Source organism: Arvicola amphibius, chromosome 9 (genome assembly GCF_903992535.2).
Source record: "Arvicola amphibius chromosome 9, mArvAmp1.2, whole genome shotgun sequence".
Lineage (NCBI taxonomy): Eukaryota > Metazoa > Chordata > Mammalia > Rodentia > Cricetidae > Arvicola > Arvicola amphibius.
In genome coordinates, this window is record NC_052055.2 from 116,757,205 (window position 1) to 116,777,577 (window position 20,373).

Genomic DNA, 20,373 nt, shown 5'->3' on the forward strand with positions numbered 1-20,373 from the left:
GGGGGTGTGCCCTAAGGCAGAGGTTTGACCTGGGTAATTTTCTCTGAATCAGGTACATTAAATTATAAAGACACAAAAGTATAAGGAACAATGAGGGCAAGGCGGGAGGAAGAATGAGCCACGACTGTACAGGCATCTCACTCCATGCCTGCTATTCTTAGGCTGCCTCTAAGATGTGTCCGACACATGCGGTTTGTGTGGCATGCTTGCTGGTCCTTACAGGCCCCTCTCCATCCCCAGTGGACAATATACCCAACCCTGGGTGAAGTACCTACCTTGGTTCCAGGTGGCCCTGCCACTCCAGGATCCCCCTAAGTGGACAAAAAGTTCTATGAGCTTGGGGTGTCAGCTGGCTCACCGCCAAACCAAGCTACATACTCCTTTGTTAATCACCCAGGATATCCCAGCCCCAGCACTTGGGTCCTTCTAGAACCCTAGGTGACCCAGGGGCCCACACTGGTGGAAGGTACAAAATATATCCTAGCATCATGGGGATTGGATAGTTCTGGATATTGTAGAAGCTGGTAGCAAGTACCACCATCTCCACTATAAGAAATAAGTCCTCTAGCCGAGCAGTGGTGGCACACGCCTTTAATCCCAGTACTTGGGAGGCAGAGGCAGGTGGATTGCTGAGTTCAAGACCAGCCTGGTCTACAAGAGCTAGTTCCAGGACAGCCAAGGCTACAGAGAAACCCTGTCTCAAACAAAACAAAGCAAACAAAACACAACAATGACAAAAAAGAAACAAGTCCTCTAAAGAGATTCCTTAAAGAAAAAAAAGTCTGCTTTTAATCACAGGACTTAGAAAGGAGAGGCGGGTAGATCTCTGAGTTCGAGGCCAGCCTAATCTACATAATCCAGGATAGCCAGGGCTACACAGAGAAAGCCTGTCTCAGAAAAAAAAAATCCAATTTGGGCCCATCTAAAAATCCATCCCTTTGAAGTGTTCATCCAGTGTTTTGTAAGTCACAAAAAAGCATCCCAGAAGTAGGGCAACAGCGGAGGCCAGCCAGGCAGTAAGGACACCCTGGTGGGGACTATTCTGCTGCTCTCCGCCCTTGCCCCCACCCTGGGGAGCCTGACTCGAGCACAAGGGAAGGTGGGGGCCAAGGACGGGGCCTAGTCTGGGCTGGTGTCCCCAAGGATGGTGGGAAGCAGAGAACAAAACTCTCAGATCCTCCAGGGGAAGGGGGCACCACCCTACGGGCCCCTAAAGCTGAGAACCATGGAGAGGTTCTGGTCTCCTTCTCAAAATTTTAGCATGGTTCAGATGTGTGCAGGCAGGAATCTCATTTCCTGGGCTTGGAAAGATAGGGCACGACCCCACTAATGCTCAGTGCACAGGAAGGGGCATGTGACTATTTTTCCATGAAGCTGCCTGCTGTGTTTTGCAAACTTTCATGCTGAGCTCACAATGTATTAACTTGCTAGGCAGGTCTCCAAGAAAGGCCTCCCTCACTCACCTTGAGTCCTGGCAACCCCGGAGGTCCCTGCCAGAGTAAAAGAAACAAGTGTTAGTGAGTGACCCGGATCTGCTTTATCCCACATTCATTAGACCTTTCCAAACCTCATGACTCCAGGGACAACCAAAACTGAGGCACGAGGCTGGCGTGAGGGAGCTCTAAGCAGAGCCTTCTATTGTAAAAGCTATAACGGGGGCGGGGGGGGGGGACACGACTGAACTTTAACTGAGTATCCGGTTGAAAGCTACATGGGAGTTCTTTCTGTTGTCCTTAGAACCTGTCTATGTTTGAAATTGTTTTAAAATAAAACTATATACTGAAAAAGCTACAAAGAATAACAGCAACGATAATGATACTTTACTGCCTTGGTAGCATCTGCCAGTGGTGGCCCCAGAGACTAGAGGTCAGCCTGGTGTCCCCCAGGACATACTGCTGTTCCTCAGGGAAATGCGGTATCCTAGGCAGGGCTGTAGAGTGTGCGTGCCTGCACACAAGGGCCCTGATGTACCTGCCGTTTGGGGACTCTGGGACCTCAGCTTCTTTGCTGACCTAATCCAAACTGCACATAGGTCAACAGAGAAATGTGGGATGACTTCCCCAAATGCCCCCACTAACTCCAGTCTACTCTGGCCAAATTCTTCAAATTACAGCCATGGAAGAAATCAGAGAGGGAAAGACCTATCTACCTGTCACCACCCCACGCCAAACTCCCACCCCTAGGAACTGTTTGTGAGCAGGTCTTTCTAGGGTGGGAGGGTACTATGACTCACACCCCCGGGCTTCTGGTGGCTCCTTGCCCTATATAAGGCTGTCCCAAAGACACCACTGACCTGGGATCCTCCTCCTACCCCAGCCCATGGGCAGTACCTGCAGCCCGTCGGAGCTTCGGGCTGTTGGCCAGAAGGGCATCCCAGAGCCTTCCATATCATCCTGGAGGGAGCACAAGAGGGACGCTCAGTGTCTGAGCCTTATTAAGAAGGAGCCTTCCCTGAGGCCAGGAAAAGGGAGATGGGGGAAAGGGAAGTGGATGACCAACAGAGCTTGGGTAGTGTGTGTGTGTGTGTGTGTGTGTGTGTGTGTGTGTGTGTGTGTGTGTTATTCAAACCCTGGTGGGTACGCATCCTACTCAGTCATAGGGCTTTGGCCTGTATATATGCAAGAGAAATTGTACTTGTGTTCATAGGCAGGTTTTCAGCGTGGAAGAGTTGGGGACAGTACCCACAGACGATGTGACATCTGAGCCTAAACACATGTGCTTTGAGTGCAGTGAGGCCAATCCAGAACTGAGCTAACCCATTCAGGTACTGGGGATCAGACATGGGAGCCCAAAGATGGGAATAGGAGAAACCCACGTGTGACAAGAGCTGGGCCCTGCTTAGGGGGTTCTGCTCAGGCTGTGAGCTGTCTGGAGGGAAGGCAGCTGTATGGCCCAGGCTTTCTGGGGGCCCCCCAGTGACTCACGAATCCAGGGGCAAATCCTGGTCCTGGTGGCCCCGGGGGGCCTGGAGGTCCTGGTGGTCCAGCTGGCCCAGGGGGTCCAGCCATGCCAGTCTTTCCAGGTATACCAACAGGCCCAAGATCTCCTTTGCTCCCCTGCACAGACAGAAGGACAGGGTTACCATGGCTCTGGGCCTCAGCAAAGCTACAGGCAACCCAACGAACACGCACTTCCTTGCAATGCTTTTCAAAAACCTGAAAACCCAAAGATAAATCACCTGCCACAAAAGCCATACAGGCAATTCACTGACTTAAAACAACACGGTCAAGTGAGATTCACAGGCGCACAAGCCTGACGTCATGGCTTTGGCCACAGCTCAAGAATCACAAAGCAGGCTGTCCACCATGGCCTGTAACCTTGGGTCCCAGCTCTTTGACAGTTGAAAACGGGGATCGCAAGAAGCAGATAAAGCAGGTAAGGAGGAGGGACAGGCCACTGGAAGGTACAGGGAGAGCAAGGTTCAGGGTGGGTCTGCAGGGGACCCTGTAGCCACCAAGTGCTTGGGGTAATGTAGGCACAGGTGTTACTATGACTTTGCGAGTTTGAAGAACTTGGGGAGCAGAAGCAAACACAGGACTTGTCTAGGAGTCTGAGGGACCAGATCAAGAAGGCAGACTGAGGCAGGGACTTGGCGCTCAGGCAGGGAGGCCCTGATTCAGAAAGCCCTACTCCAAGCAGGTTAGCCCTGAAGTTGGACCTGGTGGGCCAGCATGCCCCAGGGACCCTGCTGGCGGCCAAGTCACCTCTATGAAGTGGGAACTGAGACCACCACCATTCTCTCCTGGGCTGCTGAGAGGCACGTGTGACTGTATGAGAGATGTCCTGAACCCAGCTGGAACACAGGCAGCCTCGCTTGGCATGAACCTTCTTATAAAGGGTCTAGCTGAGTTCAAAGACAGCCTGGGCTACACAAGATGCTACCTTTGGGCACCTTTGGAAAGAATGAGGATACAGGCATCTATGTGGGTGTGGGATCTCCAGCTATGGATGTAGCTACTCCATTTCAGGTGGGTACCTAGTACAGCAGTTCACTCTTTAACCTTCCTCTTTAACCTCAGTAAAACTTCATTTATTTATCCTTGAAGACTCTTCTTGTGTGTGTGTGTGAACAGATACAAGGGCGTGCACGTGTACAGACGGGAGCACGTGAGTGCAGATACCAGTGTCTTGAGCAGAGACACGTGCATGCAGCAGAGAAACAAGCGTGCGTGCAGATTTACATACTCAGCCCACGCCAGCCCATCTCTTATTTCTTTCTGACATGTTCGTCTACCCTCTGATGCTCCTGTTGCTCCCGTCTCTCCCCCACTGGATTCTTCTATCAGCTCCAGCCTTTTCTTTGAACACCGGCCAGGATGCCTCTCAGAACACAGGAGAGCCAGCATGGCATTCCCTGTGCAACAATGGGTGAGGATCCTGGGAGTGCCACTAAGGACCATGATGAACTGGGCAGCTATGATCCTGAGGTACCTGGATGAGGTACCCCAGACGTTCCCAGGGAGCCTTCTCTTGTACCTGCCTACTTGGAGGAGCTCATTTCTAAACCCACCTCTGGTTCCGTAGCATTCTCAGAACAGAACTGAGTGGATATAGCCGCGCGCGCACACACACACACACACACACACACACACACAGACTATGCATTCACTGGCTGGGTGCCCCCTACATCCTGCCTGAATACTTTTATCAAGCAGGTAGCCCCAACTCTGCCAGAATGAAAACTGACTCGTACCTTGGGTCCTGGGATGCCCACCTCGCCCTATGGGGAAAAAAAGGATAGGATGACAATAAATTCAGACATGTATGTAGCAATCAAAGAAAAACAAACCAAGAACCCCGTGGTGAGTGCCTGCCTTCAAAGGGTCCTGTCTTTGGTTTATGCTGACTCTAGTGTTCTCTGGGCCTGTTCCTGCCCCCTTCCTTGTTCCTCCCTGGGAAGCTCAGCAGGGAGGGGAGCCCAGAGAGCCCAAGGCCAGAGCACCTAAGCCCACCAGCTCCATGAATGCCTCTCAGAACACCTCCCGAGCAGGGGAGCCGGTTAGGCTTAGTTAAAAGCAGAGACAAGTTCTGGGAATAGTCCATTTAAAAGGACCTTCTGATGCTCCCCCAAGCATGTGGGTCTTCCTCATCCCATCCCAGGAAGTAGTGGGAGCAGCTCTCCATCTGACCCCCCTCCCCAGGCAGCCCGAGACCACAGTAGATTGTGGTCAGCAGAGATTGGCCGGCCTTTGAAGACGTCTATCAACCCAACTACGCTGAAACCTGAAATCAGCCTTTCAAACCAAATGAAGGGCCGACCCCTAAGTTGGTGGTCCATCTGTAGTGGTAAGACACATATGGAGACCCTGACTTGAACCCGAGCCCTGCTGGCCCCACGACTAAGAATCTTCCTAAGCCGAGGATGCAGGCTATGTCCATGGGCTCACCCTATGGCACACACTCTCCACAGACCCCAAGCATGCAGTGCTCACCACCCACTGGCTACAAGTGTGTGCTGAGTTACACCATAGGAGTTGACTTACAACACTGCCTTTCTGGCCGGCCACTCCCGGTGGGCCCTCTTTGCCTGGAGGACCTGGAGGTCCCTGGGGGACAGAAGAACAAAGAGATGGGGTGAACAGGATCCATGGTGAGCACTCAGCCTTCCCAAGAGCCAGGATATAACCCCCCCAGGTATATGCACAGCTCAGAAGGTACAGTGTAGAAGCCACTGTGTGTGTTCTTTATTGGAGCTGCTGATTATGCTGGGGAAACTAAGGTGGGAGGGAAGCTCATGCATCCATTCGGTCTAGAGCGGGTAAATGTGTGTCCCAGAGTCACCTAGTGTGTCAGTACCCCTAGAACTAGAGGGTAGCCTACCCCCCCATCCTGAGAGTGACCCAAAATGAGACCAGCCTCCACCTTGAGATGTGGAGACTGGAGCATGGGAGTCCTGAGGTAGATCCAGTGAGAGACCTCATGTGATTCTCCCCTCCCCGTTCCTAGCCAAGAGGATGCTCTGGGGAGGGGAGGCAGCAGAACTTACCGGAGGGCCAGGAAATCCAGGGGGCCCTTCCTTCCCAGGCACACCAGGAAGGCCTGCAGGTCCTGGAGCATAGGAACTGTTGACCCCAAAGCGCCCTGGTTCACCAGGCAGTCCTGGGACACCAGGGGGTCCCGGGGGGCCAGGGAAGCCTCGTGGGCCCTGGACACGAGAGATACAGTCCATAGAATACATAGCCATGCTGGGCAATGATCACATCCCCTGCTAGTCTTGCCCCACCCCCCAAGGGTCCCCCCTGATGTCTCAGACATCCTGCCCAGTGACAGTGGGTGTGGGGTGCAGCCATTTACCCTGAGGCTCTCCATATCACCACTGAAACCGGATCCTTCCATGTCAATGAAGGTCTGAGGGAAGGGTGAGAGAAGCCACCACAGGACATAAATGCATCATCCTGAGTACCAGATAGCATCACCCAGCTGTCCCCTAACCATCCAAAGATGCCTGCGATGGCAGCTGAGGCATCATGCTTTGCCCCATGGACTGGCCACCATCCCAAGCCTGCAGCAGGTACCCATACTCTTGGGCCAGCACTATCAGGAACCGGTTCGTAGGGTTGAGTACTGGTACCTGGTGTGGAGGAGGCCAAGGATGGAACTTACCAGCTTGTCCTGTCTGAAGGAGGGTCCTGGTGGCCCTGGAGGTCCTGGAGGTCCTTGAACTCCAACACCAGGATCTCCCTGGGACATAAGACGAATCTGTCACACTGAGGACACATGGTCCCCACTCTCAGTTAGGAGCTTGGACAGGAAAGGGGCCATGCTGTGGTCTGCACACACGTACCTTCTCACCCTTGGGGCCCACTTCTCCTGGGGTTCCTGGAAAGCCTTGAGGCCCAGTGTCACCCTGGAAGACAAGGATAGGAGTTAGGCAGAGGGAAGCACCTCTCTTCCTTCATACAATGAATCTCGAGCCCCAAAAGCTTCTCATTCAGGAGCAGAGATTAGATAGGAGCCAAGCCCTTCGGGGATTCATGGAGGCCTAATAAACCAGGAGAGGCCATGCCACCGAGACGACCCCAGAGGAAGAAAGCAGGATTTAAAAGTGACACCACTGGCTATGGATGGCACACATCCTCTTGAGAGAAATCATCTAAGGGAACCACAGATCTCCGTGGCAGAGTGGTAATTCTACTGCGTGTGCATGGGATGCACATGCGTCTGTGCAAACACAATGGACACATTGGGCTTAGGGGAACCTCCGGTTAGCACTGAGCCTGGACAGCGTGTACTTTCAACACAGCTCTGTCTGGCACAAAGAGCTCCCTATGGCCACTCTGGAAGCGTGGGGGACCCCATCTCCTCAGCGCGGCGGCCCCTCTCTTGCATTCCGACTTCCCCCCACTCTTTGTTGTGAGCCCTTACCCTAGCCCCTCTGAAAATCTGGGAACAACACTCTGTGGTTTCAGCAGTCACATTGTGCCTGCCTTTAGCCACCTGTAGTTAGTTAGATCAAAAGTACAACCCAAGCTAAGCCGCCTTTTTGCAGTGTCCTCTCTGGGAAACCATGGCCCTGTGGTGTATACAGATGGCCTGCGGATCCCATGGAAACACGGTACAGTGTCTGGTACAGAGAAAAAGCCAACTTACTGGTCTTCCATCTTCACCAGGGTCACCCTGTAACGTGCAAGAGAAGAAAGACATTATGAATGTAAACTGTCCTGAAGCCACTACACAAGACTGGGCACAGAAAGAGACCAAAAAGTGAAAAAAATACCTCTAACACGTAAACCTGGCCACCCACTTTCCTTTTTCCTCCAGACATTGAAAGTATCTTGTTGTTCTGTTTTTATTTTTTGAGACATGGCTTCTTTGTATAGCCCTGGTGTTTTAGAACTTGTTCTGTAGACCAGGCTGGCCTCGAACTAACAGAGATCAACCTGCCTCTGCCTCCTGAGTGCTGGAATTAAAGACAGGTTGAAGACTATTCTTTTTTTTAAAAAATATTTATTTATTTATTATGTATACAATATTCTGTCAGTGTGTGTGCCTCAGGCCAGAAGAGGGCACCAGACCTCATTACAGGTTGTGAGCCACCATGTGGTTGCCGGGAATTGAACTCAGGACCTTTGGAAGAGCAGGCAGTGCTCTTAACCGCTGAGCCATTTCTCCAGCCCGAAGACTATTCTTAAATGGACTGATCTTGTAAAATGTGTTGTTCTAGTATAAGATAGGTCATAAGACCAACTGCTATTTCCGCTTTTGTAATCAAACTTGCTCACTCTTCTCAAGGACTAGGACAAATGCAAGACATATATGTTAAAATTAGACCCCGCCCACATGTACACAGAATACATTTAATCGCGTGAGGTCTGACTTCATAAGCCATGGATTAATATAACTAGATGCTGCATCTTGGGAGTGCTCTTGGTTGCAGTTCTGGAGCCATGAGTAGCCGGCGCCACTATTTAATAAAGCCTCCTTTTAGTAAAATACATTCATGGTCATGGCAAATCTCTGAGTGACTCAGACCCACAACAACCAGCACTTCTGCAGTAGAGTTTAGGCCCAGGGTCGACTTGGGCATCCCTAACCACCAGGCTCTAACCACCTTCAGGCTCCAGTGCACAGCAGAAGGCTGGTAGAAATCCCAGCATCCAAGGATGCTGCTGCTCCGATCCCAACCAACTCTCCCACCAGCCCCAGTCAGAGACCTCAGCTCCAGCCCAGATCACAGGGGAGGCCAGGACTCACCGGTTCACCATCCCTTCCTGGAGCTCCATCCTTTCCTGGTGGCCCCTGAGGTCCTGGAGGTCCTTGTGCTCCAGGGACAGGTTGTACACTGGGGTTCTGTACCACTGGGCCTGCAGGACCCTGGGGCCCAGCTGGGCCTGGTAAGCCTGGAGCGCCTGGCTCCCCCTTTTGTCCCTTCAGACCTCCCTAGAGACAAAGAGGATATTGGCTGCCATAATCTGCATACTAGTGTCCCCCCTCATGCTGCTGCTACTTTCTCAGGGGACTGAGTCTCAGGCTTCCAGGGAATATGGAGGTGCAGGTTGGGGGTAGAAGCATTGTAGAGCGCAGGGCAGCAGGTCAGGGGAGGGAGTATGGACCTGAGGTCAAGTCACAGTGAAAAGCCTTGAAACCACTGAGGGCTCCCAGGTGCACTGGGACAAGGTCATGGGGAAGTGGCCTCACCTTTATCAAGCCACCTCCATGATTCTGGACACTCTCTTCCCATGTACCGCTTGTGCCAGGAAGGGTCTCAGCTGGGAAGAGATAGAGGTGGCATGGTCAAGCTTCAAGCAGCCCCAGGTTCTTGGCTTTACTGCCCAAGCTTTGCTTCTCTACCCAGCAAGAGCCCCGGGGACAAAAATAAAATAAAATAAAATAAGCCCCAGGGATGAGGCTATGAGAAAAACCATTTGCCTTTCCACCCACCAAAACCCCTGAGGACAGGGACCAGGGGAATGGTGAGTGGCAATGGCCACCTAACATGGGCAACAGGAGAGAGAACCAAAGTCACTACAGCCATTTAAAGTAAGTCCAGTGACAACCGAAGCCCTCTAGAAGATGCCTGGGTTTGTTTTAACACCTCTCCAGCAAAACTCCTTCTTACCACGTTCTCCTCTTCCAACATGCAATTTGAAAAACAGAAAGCCAACAGCAATTCTGAGATGAACCGCAGAGGCTCACCTAGAACCCACCATCCACATGGTGCCTCTGACACACGAAGGCATGTGTGACATACATATGCACACACACAGTGGTGAATTCACACACATACACACACACACGCCACTTCTTCTGCAGAACTGTCTGGACATTTGTGGCATTTGCTATGACTTCTGACTCGAAGACTGTGGTGTTTCACGAGGGCAAGGCTCTCCTTCACAAGTCGGTCACGGTCACGTTCAGGGATCCAACCTTGATAAAGGAGCAGTGACTTGATAAATGGTCCACACTCCCCTGGCTTCTCCTCTGAGAACAGTAACCATGAAGATGCCAAACCAGGATCTCCTGCTATGCTGGTTCCATGTCTTTATATGTATCCAACACGCAAGCCCTGCTGGAGCCAATGTTCGGTCCAGTGAGCCTGCTACTGGGTTTTGGACGGCCTTTGAGCTTAGAGTGGGTCTTACAGATGTGCATAAACAAGTAACACTTCTAAGGTCAGAGATAGAAAATGCCACAGAAACGTGGCTGACCCCAAGCCTGAAATAGAAGTTGGCCATCAATAGCAGTTGTCATTCCTTCCTTTGCCTTCCCTCAGGAGCCTGTCCTCACTAGAACCACAAGATAGGTCCTTCCCGAAAAATACGGAGTACCATTCCCTAGTGATTAATAAGAGGGTTGTAGGGTGATACCTGCAGGCAGATCTTAATGACATCTCACTAGCAGCAGATAGTATAAATTTTTATCATGCCAACATGTCACACCTCTTAGAGACCAAATAGGTCTCTAATTAGAGTTTCTACTATTTAGAGGCATCTAGTGCTCCTTGGCTGGGCCATCTTGGGTTAGAATTGATGTTCACACAGTTATTCACGGCTAAACTCAGTCCTAGCAGGATATAGGATCTGTAGCCACAAATGAGGATTGGTCAAACTAGTGGACGTCCCATGAGCTGCACAAACAGCATGCTCAGGCCCCTTACTCATTCTCAGGGCTCTAGGGAATGCAGCTCCTAGCCTCTAGGGCTGACATGGTTCTCTGGGGGAGGGGCGCTGCTGATGGACTTTGCCCACAGCAGGTCATGGGTTCATCATCTGCATAGTAAGGAGATCAGGATGACCCAGCCTCCCCAACCACCACAGCCAAACTGCCCCACCTGCAGGAGCCACTGCTGTGTTTGACCACAAGAGGGCAGCATGGGCTCTCCGTGCAGCAGCAAAGCTTTCCTGGAACTTCAGGTTCTGCAAACCTAAAAAGCACTGCCTTAGGGGGCATTTAAACCTGTGCAAACATGGCTAAGGGAAATCAAAGAAAAGGCAACAACAGGTCTCAAGAGTCATTTCTCTGCCCCAGTGAAACTCCAGCAGGCTTTTTCTTCTCTGCGATGTGGCAACACGCGGCCAAGACAGACAGGGAGAGCCATGGCTCAGAGAGGTGGGCAACAGACAGGATGGTACAGAAAGATGGGCGTGGAGATCTACAGCACAGAAGAGAGACTGGAAATAGACTCAAGTGTGGGAGGCTGATGCCGCACATCTCAGAGTCGGCTCAGCAGGGGAAAGGGAGCTTTAACAGTGACAGAAGTTGGGAAACAGGTTTTTAAAGACTGAAAGTAGGTCTTTGGACCACCTTGGGCAGAGTTTCAGGTGACACTAGAAGTGAGATCTTTGAATTTCAGCAAAAATTAGAAAGTTGGGCTTTTCTAAAGATGCTGTTAAGAAGATGAAGGTGAATATTGTGGCTCACACCTGTAATCCTAGCACTTGAGAAGCAAAGACAGGAAGGTCAGAAGTTCAAGACCGGCTTAACACATGCTTACACACACACAATCACTCACACGTACATGGAGACATCTATCTATCTATCTATCTATCTATCTATCTATCTATCTATCTCTATATATATAGAGAGAGAGATGTTATATCTATATATTTATGTATTACATATAGATATTTATATAGATATAGGTATATATCCATATCCTCAGAGGGTAGGGTAGGAGGAGATGAAGAAAAAAGGGAGTCAGGCAGTGGTGGCACACGCCTTTAATCTTAGCACTGGGAGGCAGAGGCAGGCAGTTCTCTGAGTTCAAACCAGCCTGGTCTGCAGAGTGAGTTCTAGGACAGCCAGGGCTATACAGAGAAACCCTGTCTTGAAAAAAACAAAGAAAGGAAAGAAAGGGAAAGAGATAATATGAAGAAGACAATGACTGTGTTTAAATCCAGAATACATAAGGAACTCTCAAAATTGAACAGTGAGAAATCATACAGCCCATTAAACTTTGGCATAAGATCTAGACATCTATTGAGACATAAGCCATGAAAAGATGCTGGTTATCACAGAAACAAACGAGAGCACAGGGCAGGCCGCCTCACATCCATAACAGCCATGTCTAATGACCTCACTGAGGTGAGGTGCAGAGACTCCCACATACTGGGGTGAGTAGTAAACACACAAATCATTCACAAATGGCTCAGCAGCAGCTGAGACAGAAGACCCAGAACAACATCCTCTGAAGCCACCTCAAGCTGGACATAGCGCATACGCCCATCGCCAGGTCCTCAAACCAGACATAGTGCATACGCCCATCGCCAGGTCCTCAAGATGGACATAGTGGCTACTTTCCAGCCTTGCTTGACTTGTGGGTTAACAAAGGCAGCCATGGCTGGCAAGCAGTGGAAATCACTGGGAGTACTTGGGTACTGTCAGCATCAGGAGGAGCTGGAGCCTGTTCTCCTTAGAACCTATGGAAGCCCTGGGGACTCCCAGAGACTTTCATAGACTCCACTGCGCTTCAGTCCAACAGAGCTGGAAGGAGGCACTTATGCTGCTATGTTACCAGGTCTGTAATCAGCAACGCAGAGAACAGCCCAAGACACACCATTCATAGCTGACAGACCGGGAGCCTTGTGCACGTCGCCCAGACAGTGGCTTCCGTGTGAGACATACATCACCCTATGTACTGACCTGTGGCACAGCCTGGACTAAGGATGTATTTTCCCCTACATCTCTCCTCTCTTGGACTAATTTATAAGCTTAGCAAACCTGATGGCCCTGAACCAGGAGATGGCACATCTGGAAAGGTTCCTACACACGACAGACAAAGACAATACAGAGAGAGCCTGATGAAGGGCATGGCACAACTACCTAGTTCAGAATTCTCCTGGGGCCCAGCCAGAAACCTGCCTCAACAGGACCTTCTTAGACGGCAGAAGGGCAGCAGGTGGGGACAGTGCTGGCCCTGATGCAGTCTTCATCTAATACACACACACACACATACATATACATACACACTCACATATACACATACACACACACACATATATACACACTCACATACAAACATACACACTCACACATACATACACACTCACATATGTACATACACACTCACACACATACACACATGCATACACACACATACACACACATATAAACACACACATGCACATACACACCACACATATACACACACACTCACATACACACAGAGCACATCTAGAAAAGGTTTACCTCCTATAGACTCTACCGTGGTTTCTTCCTCCGTTCCTTCTGTTCTAGAATCTTCTGTGGTGCTGCCTCCAGCCAGGGGTGGGGAAGTGACAGGGGGTGGCTGGGGGAGCCTGGGTGCTAGATTTATATCCTGCAAGAGGAGATCAGGAAACATGGCTGTGTTATTCAGAAGCACAACTATCCCGTGCATGTATGAGCTGGCAGTTCCATCTGGCTTTGGGGTTTACAGCTTATGAAATGGGTTGCTTGACAGGATTTTGAGGAAGATGAGGAAACCATCACACTCTAGTTGAGATGAATCGCCAGGACTTTCTGCAGAGCTATCTGCTGAAGGTTTTCATCAGCCTGGAGGCTGGGTCCTACACCTCAATAGTCCTTAATTCCCAAAACTTGACATTGCCAGAGGACCAGGAACAAAGAGCCTTTCTGGGCCTAGTACAGATACTTCCTGTGGCTGGAGAACATCAGCAATGCCTAAAGTAGGGTCCTCGGGTATCACAGTAGGGTGTATGGAGCAGGTGTGCTCTCAAGGAGGGTCATGACAGAGACTTCTCCCTCAGCTCCAGCCAAGCACTGGCCCAGCATTGACTTCTTATTGTTCTAATGGAGGCTGCTGGTCTACCCTGCAGTTCCTCTGCCTTGTGCCAGTTTCAAACTCACTCAGGGGACCTGGTGGCACACAGCAGCATGACCTATATTGCTGATGACTTCTTATCGGTAACAGTGAGGTCCAGGTAGATGGAAAATATCTAGGCTGGGGTAGTGCTGGGGCTTGAACAAGGACTCCTCTGGACACTCTTGATGCCACTGTCACCACAGAGATCACAGACCAGGGCGGGCATGGGATACCAGAGGTCTGCAGCTTTCACCCTTTGAAGGGATTGGCTAGGCCCTTCAGGGAACCCCTCACACAGTCACGGCCTGTGATAGCAGGATCAGGCTCCTGGCTGGAGTGAGCAGGTTACAAGGAAGGCTGATATGAGTGCCCAGGCTAGTTATTAGCTGGTCTAATAACTACAGACAAGACGGTACTGCTGTGACATGGCACTCATAGGCACATTTGTGCTTCCAACATCTGCCATGCCCAGGGCTCCGTGTATAGAAGCAGAGTTTTGCAAATCTAATCCACATCTGTGAGGAGAAGAGTTTATGACCATCAAGGGACACAGAATGTAGTCCCAGATTTCCAGATGACTATTCCCTATCCCTAAAACTTGCCTGTCCCTACCCCCGTCCACACATTAAGGGGGCCTCAGCACCTCTTCTAGCTGTGGTGGCCATCCTTAGGCTACTTAGCATTCTGCAGTCTTCTTGGCCCTAACATCCAAGGTCCACCTTAAAGACAGGCTCTTCATACTAGATGCTGGAGGCCCCAGGGAGTTCACTCAAACATTCTTTTCCTATCTAGAGTCCCTTCTGTGTTCTTGGGACCCTGGACTGGAAAAAGCATGCAATGTGGCTTGTCCAGAAACTTCCCTACAATGTCACTTGTCTGGTCCTCATGTTAGACACAAACCAGTTATGGTCCCATACCAGCTAACAGCATCATCAAAATGCTGATGAGAAAGCTCTCTTTGGGGGAGAGTTTCTGGCTCAGGACAAGAGGCAACAGAGCCAGAGGGGGATACAAGATCAGCCTCAGACTGGTGCCTCCCTGCTGGGCATGTACTTGCATGACAGCAGGACTGCTGGGATGTCGTGCACACTTATACACACTATGCACAGACCATATTTCCCCTCCCTTGCCTGAACCAAGGGATGGCCTCACCACCTACAGGCACTCACCTCCTCCCTGTGTGGCTTGCTGCTTTCTTCAAAACCACTTCCAAAGTCTCCAGATGCCTACAGGGTGTGAGAGAAGTGAAGAAGAAGTCAGGACCAGAAGTCCCACGACAGAATAGCAACTGGACAGCAAATAAGACTCCTCCTGGGTCGAAATCAGTCAGACTTGCTGCTCGGGCAAGCCAGGAGGGGCTGGTTGTAGACCAGAAGGTTGCAGATCAGGCTTGTGCACTCTTGCTCTGTGACATGATTGGCCCGTCCTCGCCATCCCTAGGGGACAGGCAAGGGAGGTAGGAAGCTGCCCCAGTCCAGGCTGACACCGAAGAAGCATACGTGGAGTGTACGTACGTCACAATAATGTCCCCACCCATCATCTGCCCGGACAGGCAGCTCTCATGCTCTCCCTTCCCTACAGCCTCCAGGAGCTCGGGGAAGCCAGGGGCCAGCCCTTCCTCTTGCCAAGGTGGATAACTTAATATAAACCCAAAGAAGAAATACTACCTGGGCCCATAGAGCCCATAGTGACATCATGATGTCAAGGTGGCCCAGGAGGGATGGACTTGCAGACACCCAGCACGTGCAGCATGTGTCACGCCCACCGAATGGCATGCTCATGAGTGAACGTTACCCATGCACTAGAGACTGGTACTAGACAGAAGCCAGTCACATCTCTGATTTTTCTCCTGGAAAAGGTAATAGCTGTTGTAGAATATTATTTTAAGATGTGTTACATTTGCTTATACTGTAGAACGTTTGTTTAATGATGCAAAGATGTGTTACATTCTTTATATAGCATTTGTTTAACCCTGTGAAGCTGTGATTCTTCACCTGTCTAAAACACCTGATGGTCTAATAAAGAGCTGAATGGTCAATAGTGAGGCAGGAGCGAGGATAGGCGGGGCTGGCAGGCAGAGAGGATAAATAGAAGGAGAAATTAGGGAGGACGAGAAGGAGGAGCAAGAGAACAAGGTGAGAACACTAGGGGCCAGTCACTCAGCCACCCAGCCACCCAGCCACCCAGCCACCCAGTTAGCGACCCAATCAGCCACCCAGTTAGCCATGGAGTAAGAGTGAAAGGGAGATTACAGAAGTAAGAAAAGGAAAAAGCCCAGAGGCAAAAGGTAGATGGGATAATTTAAGTTAAAAAAATCTGGCTAGAAATAAGCCAAGCTAAGGCCAGCCATTTATAAGCAATAATAAACCTCCATGTGTAATTTATTTGGGAGCTGGGTGGTGGGCCCCCAAAAGAGCCAAGACAAACAACATTTTGGCATTCCAACATAGAGCCAGGCTCTGCCCAAGAGGAACTGGTGACTGGGGTGTTGTCTTGTGCTATCTCCATTGGGACACACCCCAATCCTGTCCTCTGGCAACAGTAGATTGTTTTCCTCGGGTGTCATGATATTGTACACATGCACACACAGAAAACAGGGACACACAGAGGTACAGTGCATACAGATCACACATGAAAGATGCCCAGCACACCGAAAACAAACACACCAGCAACACACAGAGAAACACACAGACTACTAGGCTCATATACTACACATATAATAGTTGCACTGTACAGAAAGAAAACACACAGCATAAAGATAACAGCAGATAAAAAACAAAGGCACATACACAGCAAGCAGAAAAAAATACAAAGACTTTTTGTACCATACAAAAGACACACACAGTACATCAAGAGCTACACACAATCACACAACAGACAGACACACCCCCATAAACACACATCAAACATAGCATATGAACATACACACAACCAAGCACGTATGCACTTTCCACAGTGTGACCTGTCCATCACACTGTGTCGCTGTGACGTGGTCTCTGACATTACATTCTCCAGGTTGTCTAAAATCGAAAGTTAAGGCAAGGAGTGGTGTCTGAACAACACATAGGTTCCTGGTACCCTACTGGCATCTTTTGGCTTTTCCCAGCATATCACTCTGGGACCCTTGCTCACAGGGGGGAGATACCCACCCCGCCCCCAGCCACTCACCCTGTCTTCATCATCGTCATCTTCATCCAAGCAGTGCACAGGGCTCACCCGGGGGTTCTGTCGTATCTTCAGCTCTGAGATCTTCCCCTGGAGGGAGGCAGAAGGTCATTAGTTTGAAAATGAAATGTTGCTCAACGGATCAGGTGTTGGGCCCCTCAGTTGCCAGCTGGTGGCACTGTTTGGGAAGGTGGTGGAATCTTTAGGAGGCGGAGGCTCACTGAATTGGGATTGACACTTTCCAGCCCTGCTCTGTTTCCTGGCTGCAATGTGACCAGCTGCCTCAGTCTTGCTCCCCCATCATGTCACAGACACCTCCCAAACTGCAAAGCCAAAATAAACACTTGCCTTCTTTTCTTAAGTGGTTCCTGGTCAGATATTCGGTTACAAAAATAGGGAGAGAGAGTAAGACCCTGGGGCCCTGGAGACAGGTGCTTGGGCAGAGCTTCTGACTCGTGCTGGCCCCCAGCCTAGCCTGATGCTACCAGGGAAGCTCCCTTTTGTCAAGAAGACTAAGGAGCAGACTCATTCAATGGCTTTCAAGTTGTGGCAGTTTCTGGGCCAAGACAAGGGAGGCCATGAGGATCAGATGCACCCAACAACAAACGTGGCCGCATCTCACACTTCCTGCCTAGATCGCTGGCTCTTATGCAGGCTCCAGGGTGTCTGTCTGAGGGCACCCTGAAAGCTTCCCACAGGATATGCTAGAGTTCACACGCACTTTCCCCGTGTTTATGTTCTTACTTTGATTGTACTCTATTACGCTAATTTCAGTTTACTAAATAGAGACCGCACTTCCTCATTTCCAAAGAGATTTTCTAGACTCCTATCACAGCCAGAACTGAGTGGATGGAGGTGGGCAGACTTCTATGTGGCCCGAGGGGGAGTGTCTCTCTCTGGCTTTTCAGCCTGCATGTGTGAACAATACATATCAACACTAAGGGAAGGGTGTGAATGTCCTAACAAAACTTGGCATGGAGACACTGAAATCTGAATTCCATACCCAGTTTCACACATCACAATACAACTTCTTGATTCTTCCGGCCATTTGAAAATGTAGCCATTACCCTAGCTTGGGAGCCTTGCAGGAGTCAGCGATGGCTGGCCCATGCTGCGTTGACTAGTCTGGTATCCTATTTATTCCAGGGAATGTCCCCAATACAGATGTTTTCATCAGCTGATACTTAACCACACCTCCCTGTCCCCCACAAGGGACAATTAACAGTCCCACCTCCATCCCCAGGTGGATGTCCCTGAGGCTTGATGTTCCCCCTCATCTCTTCTCATCTCAAAGCTTGCTTCAGTCTGAATTCTCTGAGAAATATTTCCCCCAACACTGCCCATTGGGTCAAAGCCACTTGGGGCTAGGTCTACCCTGAACCAAGTTTCACAATTCTTCCCAGTTTTGAGGATAGCAAAGTGTATGTGTATGCGTGTGTGTATGTGTACATGTATGCTTGCATAGGTCTCTCTCTCTCTTTCACACACACACACACACACACACACACACACACACACGTATATGCACAGCTTGGCTTGCTAGATGGTTATGGTAGGGGAGAGGGAGGCAGGCTTCAGGAGAGCCCTGTACACCACAAACACTTTGACTTGGTCATTTCCAGCCAGGGCAAGGCCTTCATCGGCCATGAACAAGCATACACACATGGGGTACATCACACCAGGTACATACGTGGGAATCATGCCAGGTACATACGTGGGACTCATGCTAGGTACATACATGGGAATCACACCAGGTACATACATGGGAATCATACCAGGTACATATGTGGGAATCATACCAGGTACATACATGGAAATCAAGCTTGGTACATACATGGGACTCACACCTGCAACACCCAGCAGGCCCACGCTGAGGGTGGTGTGGCTTCAGGTCCTTAGATACCTGCAATCCTGCCAATTATCTGATGCTATCTGACACTGATGTCTACTGGGTTATCCCCAGGCATGTGAGAGGGAGGTGGTGACATCACTCGACAGCAGCAGACTGAGAAGCTGCTCTCAGTGACCCATGTGATAGGATGTGGGGACCACCTTCTCCCAGGTACTGCCCTCAGTAGCTGGGATACACACATACCCTGAGGCCTGACACTAGTGTCCCTTGCTTAAACCAAACTAGTGAGACTATACAGGTCCCACTGCATGCTCTTTATCCCCACCTGCCTACCCCCACTCTCTCCCAAAGTCACCACAATCTACAGAGTCCCTGGCACCTGAGGACAGGGGCAGAATCCCTACAAAGCCTTTGGGCCAACAGAGCGCATCCTCACAAGCCACAGATTTCAATGTACTCGGCATCAAGAAACCGAGGCCCTCTCCAAGGTCACAGGACGAGAGTGTCTGGCAAGGAGCAACAGGAAGAAAGCTCTAGTCTATGTGAACCCTGTGGGCCTCAAGAAACAGGGCTTGACCTTGCTGGACCAACACTGTGACAGGGGGGACTCCGTGTCCTCTATCCCATGTGCTATGGTTGTCTGAGATTCGGGAGGCCTCTAGGTCAGGGGAAATACAGAACTGGCATCTGTACCTCCTAAAAAGATCAGAGGAACAGCATTGGACCAGCAGGTGAAGAATGATCTGCCTGTATTTGGGTCCAAGGGGATTCTGGGAGTTCTACCAAGCTAATAACATCAGGACAACATATAAGTAAGTACACACGATTGTGTGAGAAGGAGCATATGACATCAGGACAACATATAAGTAAGTACACACGATTGTGTGAGAAGGAGCATATGACATCAGGACAACATATAAGTAAGTACACACGATTGTGTGAGAAGGAGCATATGGTGTGTGTGTGTGTGTGTGTGTGTGTGTGTGTGTAACGGCGGGTATCACCCATGCCCAGGAGCCCTGCACCACTCAGTCCCAGCCACATTCACTGGAAGGGAGATGCACATTTCCTGTCAGCCAGCTTTTGGGGTCAATAGCATCTGGGGACAGAATGGACATCTTCAGAAGCCCGCTCAGAGCGGCTGCAGCCCCTTGGTGACAGTGGAGAGCCCCCAGGGTCAGGAGGAATTGGGTTTAAACTCTAGAAAACTGCTTCCTAAGGGCAGTGCTGGCCAGGGGCGTTTCGGGTGGTCTCAGCAACAGACACAGCGTTCCACACAGACAGGCTCACTGCTGTGGATGGTGCCACACTCTCTGCCGAGGCTGTGGGTGCCTGCATCTGGAAAAGGCCTCCAGAGGGCAGAAAAACCTTGTGTCTGCGCTGAGCTCAGCTCTGTATCCTGCCCTTGTGACTCCTCCACCCCCGCCTGGAGTTCTCCCAATGGCTAATGGGGACGATGTCAGTTGTACAAAAACCATAAGACCCACTGCAAATATTGAATGGACTTGGACCCAGAAGTTATGCAATCTGGACCTTGGAAAATGGGGGACTGTGAACATTTAGAGACGAGTGCCACGTGAAACTCTTTCTGCCACGCCGACCGACCGTGCTT

The 20,373-nt window shown here is 50.5% G+C and overlaps 1 protein-coding gene across 4 annotated transcripts in view; it reads right to left on the reverse strand.

Annotated features, from left to right (window-relative positions):
- Nucleotides 1-20,373, reverse strand: part of Col18a1 (collagen type XVIII alpha 1 chain) — a 60,948-nt gene that overhangs the window by 17,119 nt on the left and 23,456 nt on the right. For all 4 annotated transcript variants that reach the window (XM_038341170.1, XM_038341169.1, XM_038341172.1 and 1 more), the window contains exons 3-18: nucleotides 16,913-16,999; nucleotides 14,914-14,970; nucleotides 13,129-13,258; nucleotides 9,139-9,209; nucleotides 8,695-8,880; nucleotides 7,591-7,617; nucleotides 6,785-6,847; nucleotides 6,604-6,681; nucleotides 6,295-6,348; nucleotides 5,987-6,145; nucleotides 5,484-5,546; nucleotides 4,694-4,720; nucleotides 2,925-3,056; nucleotides 2,331-2,393; nucleotides 1,464-1,490; nucleotides 276-311 (exon numbers count right to left, since the gene is read on the reverse strand). In XM_038341170.1, the coding sequence (XP_038197098.1) occupies nucleotides 276-311; nucleotides 1,464-1,490; nucleotides 2,331-2,393; nucleotides 2,925-3,056; nucleotides 4,694-4,720; nucleotides 5,484-5,546; nucleotides 5,987-6,145; nucleotides 6,295-6,348; nucleotides 6,604-6,681; nucleotides 6,785-6,847; nucleotides 7,591-7,617; nucleotides 8,695-8,880; nucleotides 9,139-9,209; nucleotides 13,129-13,258; nucleotides 14,914-14,970; nucleotides 16,913-16,999 (1,260 nt within the window). The remainder of the gene's footprint in view (nucleotides 1-275; nucleotides 312-1,463; nucleotides 1,491-2,330; nucleotides 2,394-2,924; nucleotides 3,057-4,693; nucleotides 4,721-5,483; nucleotides 5,547-5,986; nucleotides 6,146-6,294; nucleotides 6,349-6,603; nucleotides 6,682-6,784; nucleotides 6,848-7,590; nucleotides 7,618-8,694; nucleotides 8,881-9,138; nucleotides 9,210-13,128; nucleotides 13,259-14,913; nucleotides 14,971-16,912; nucleotides 17,000-20,373) is intronic.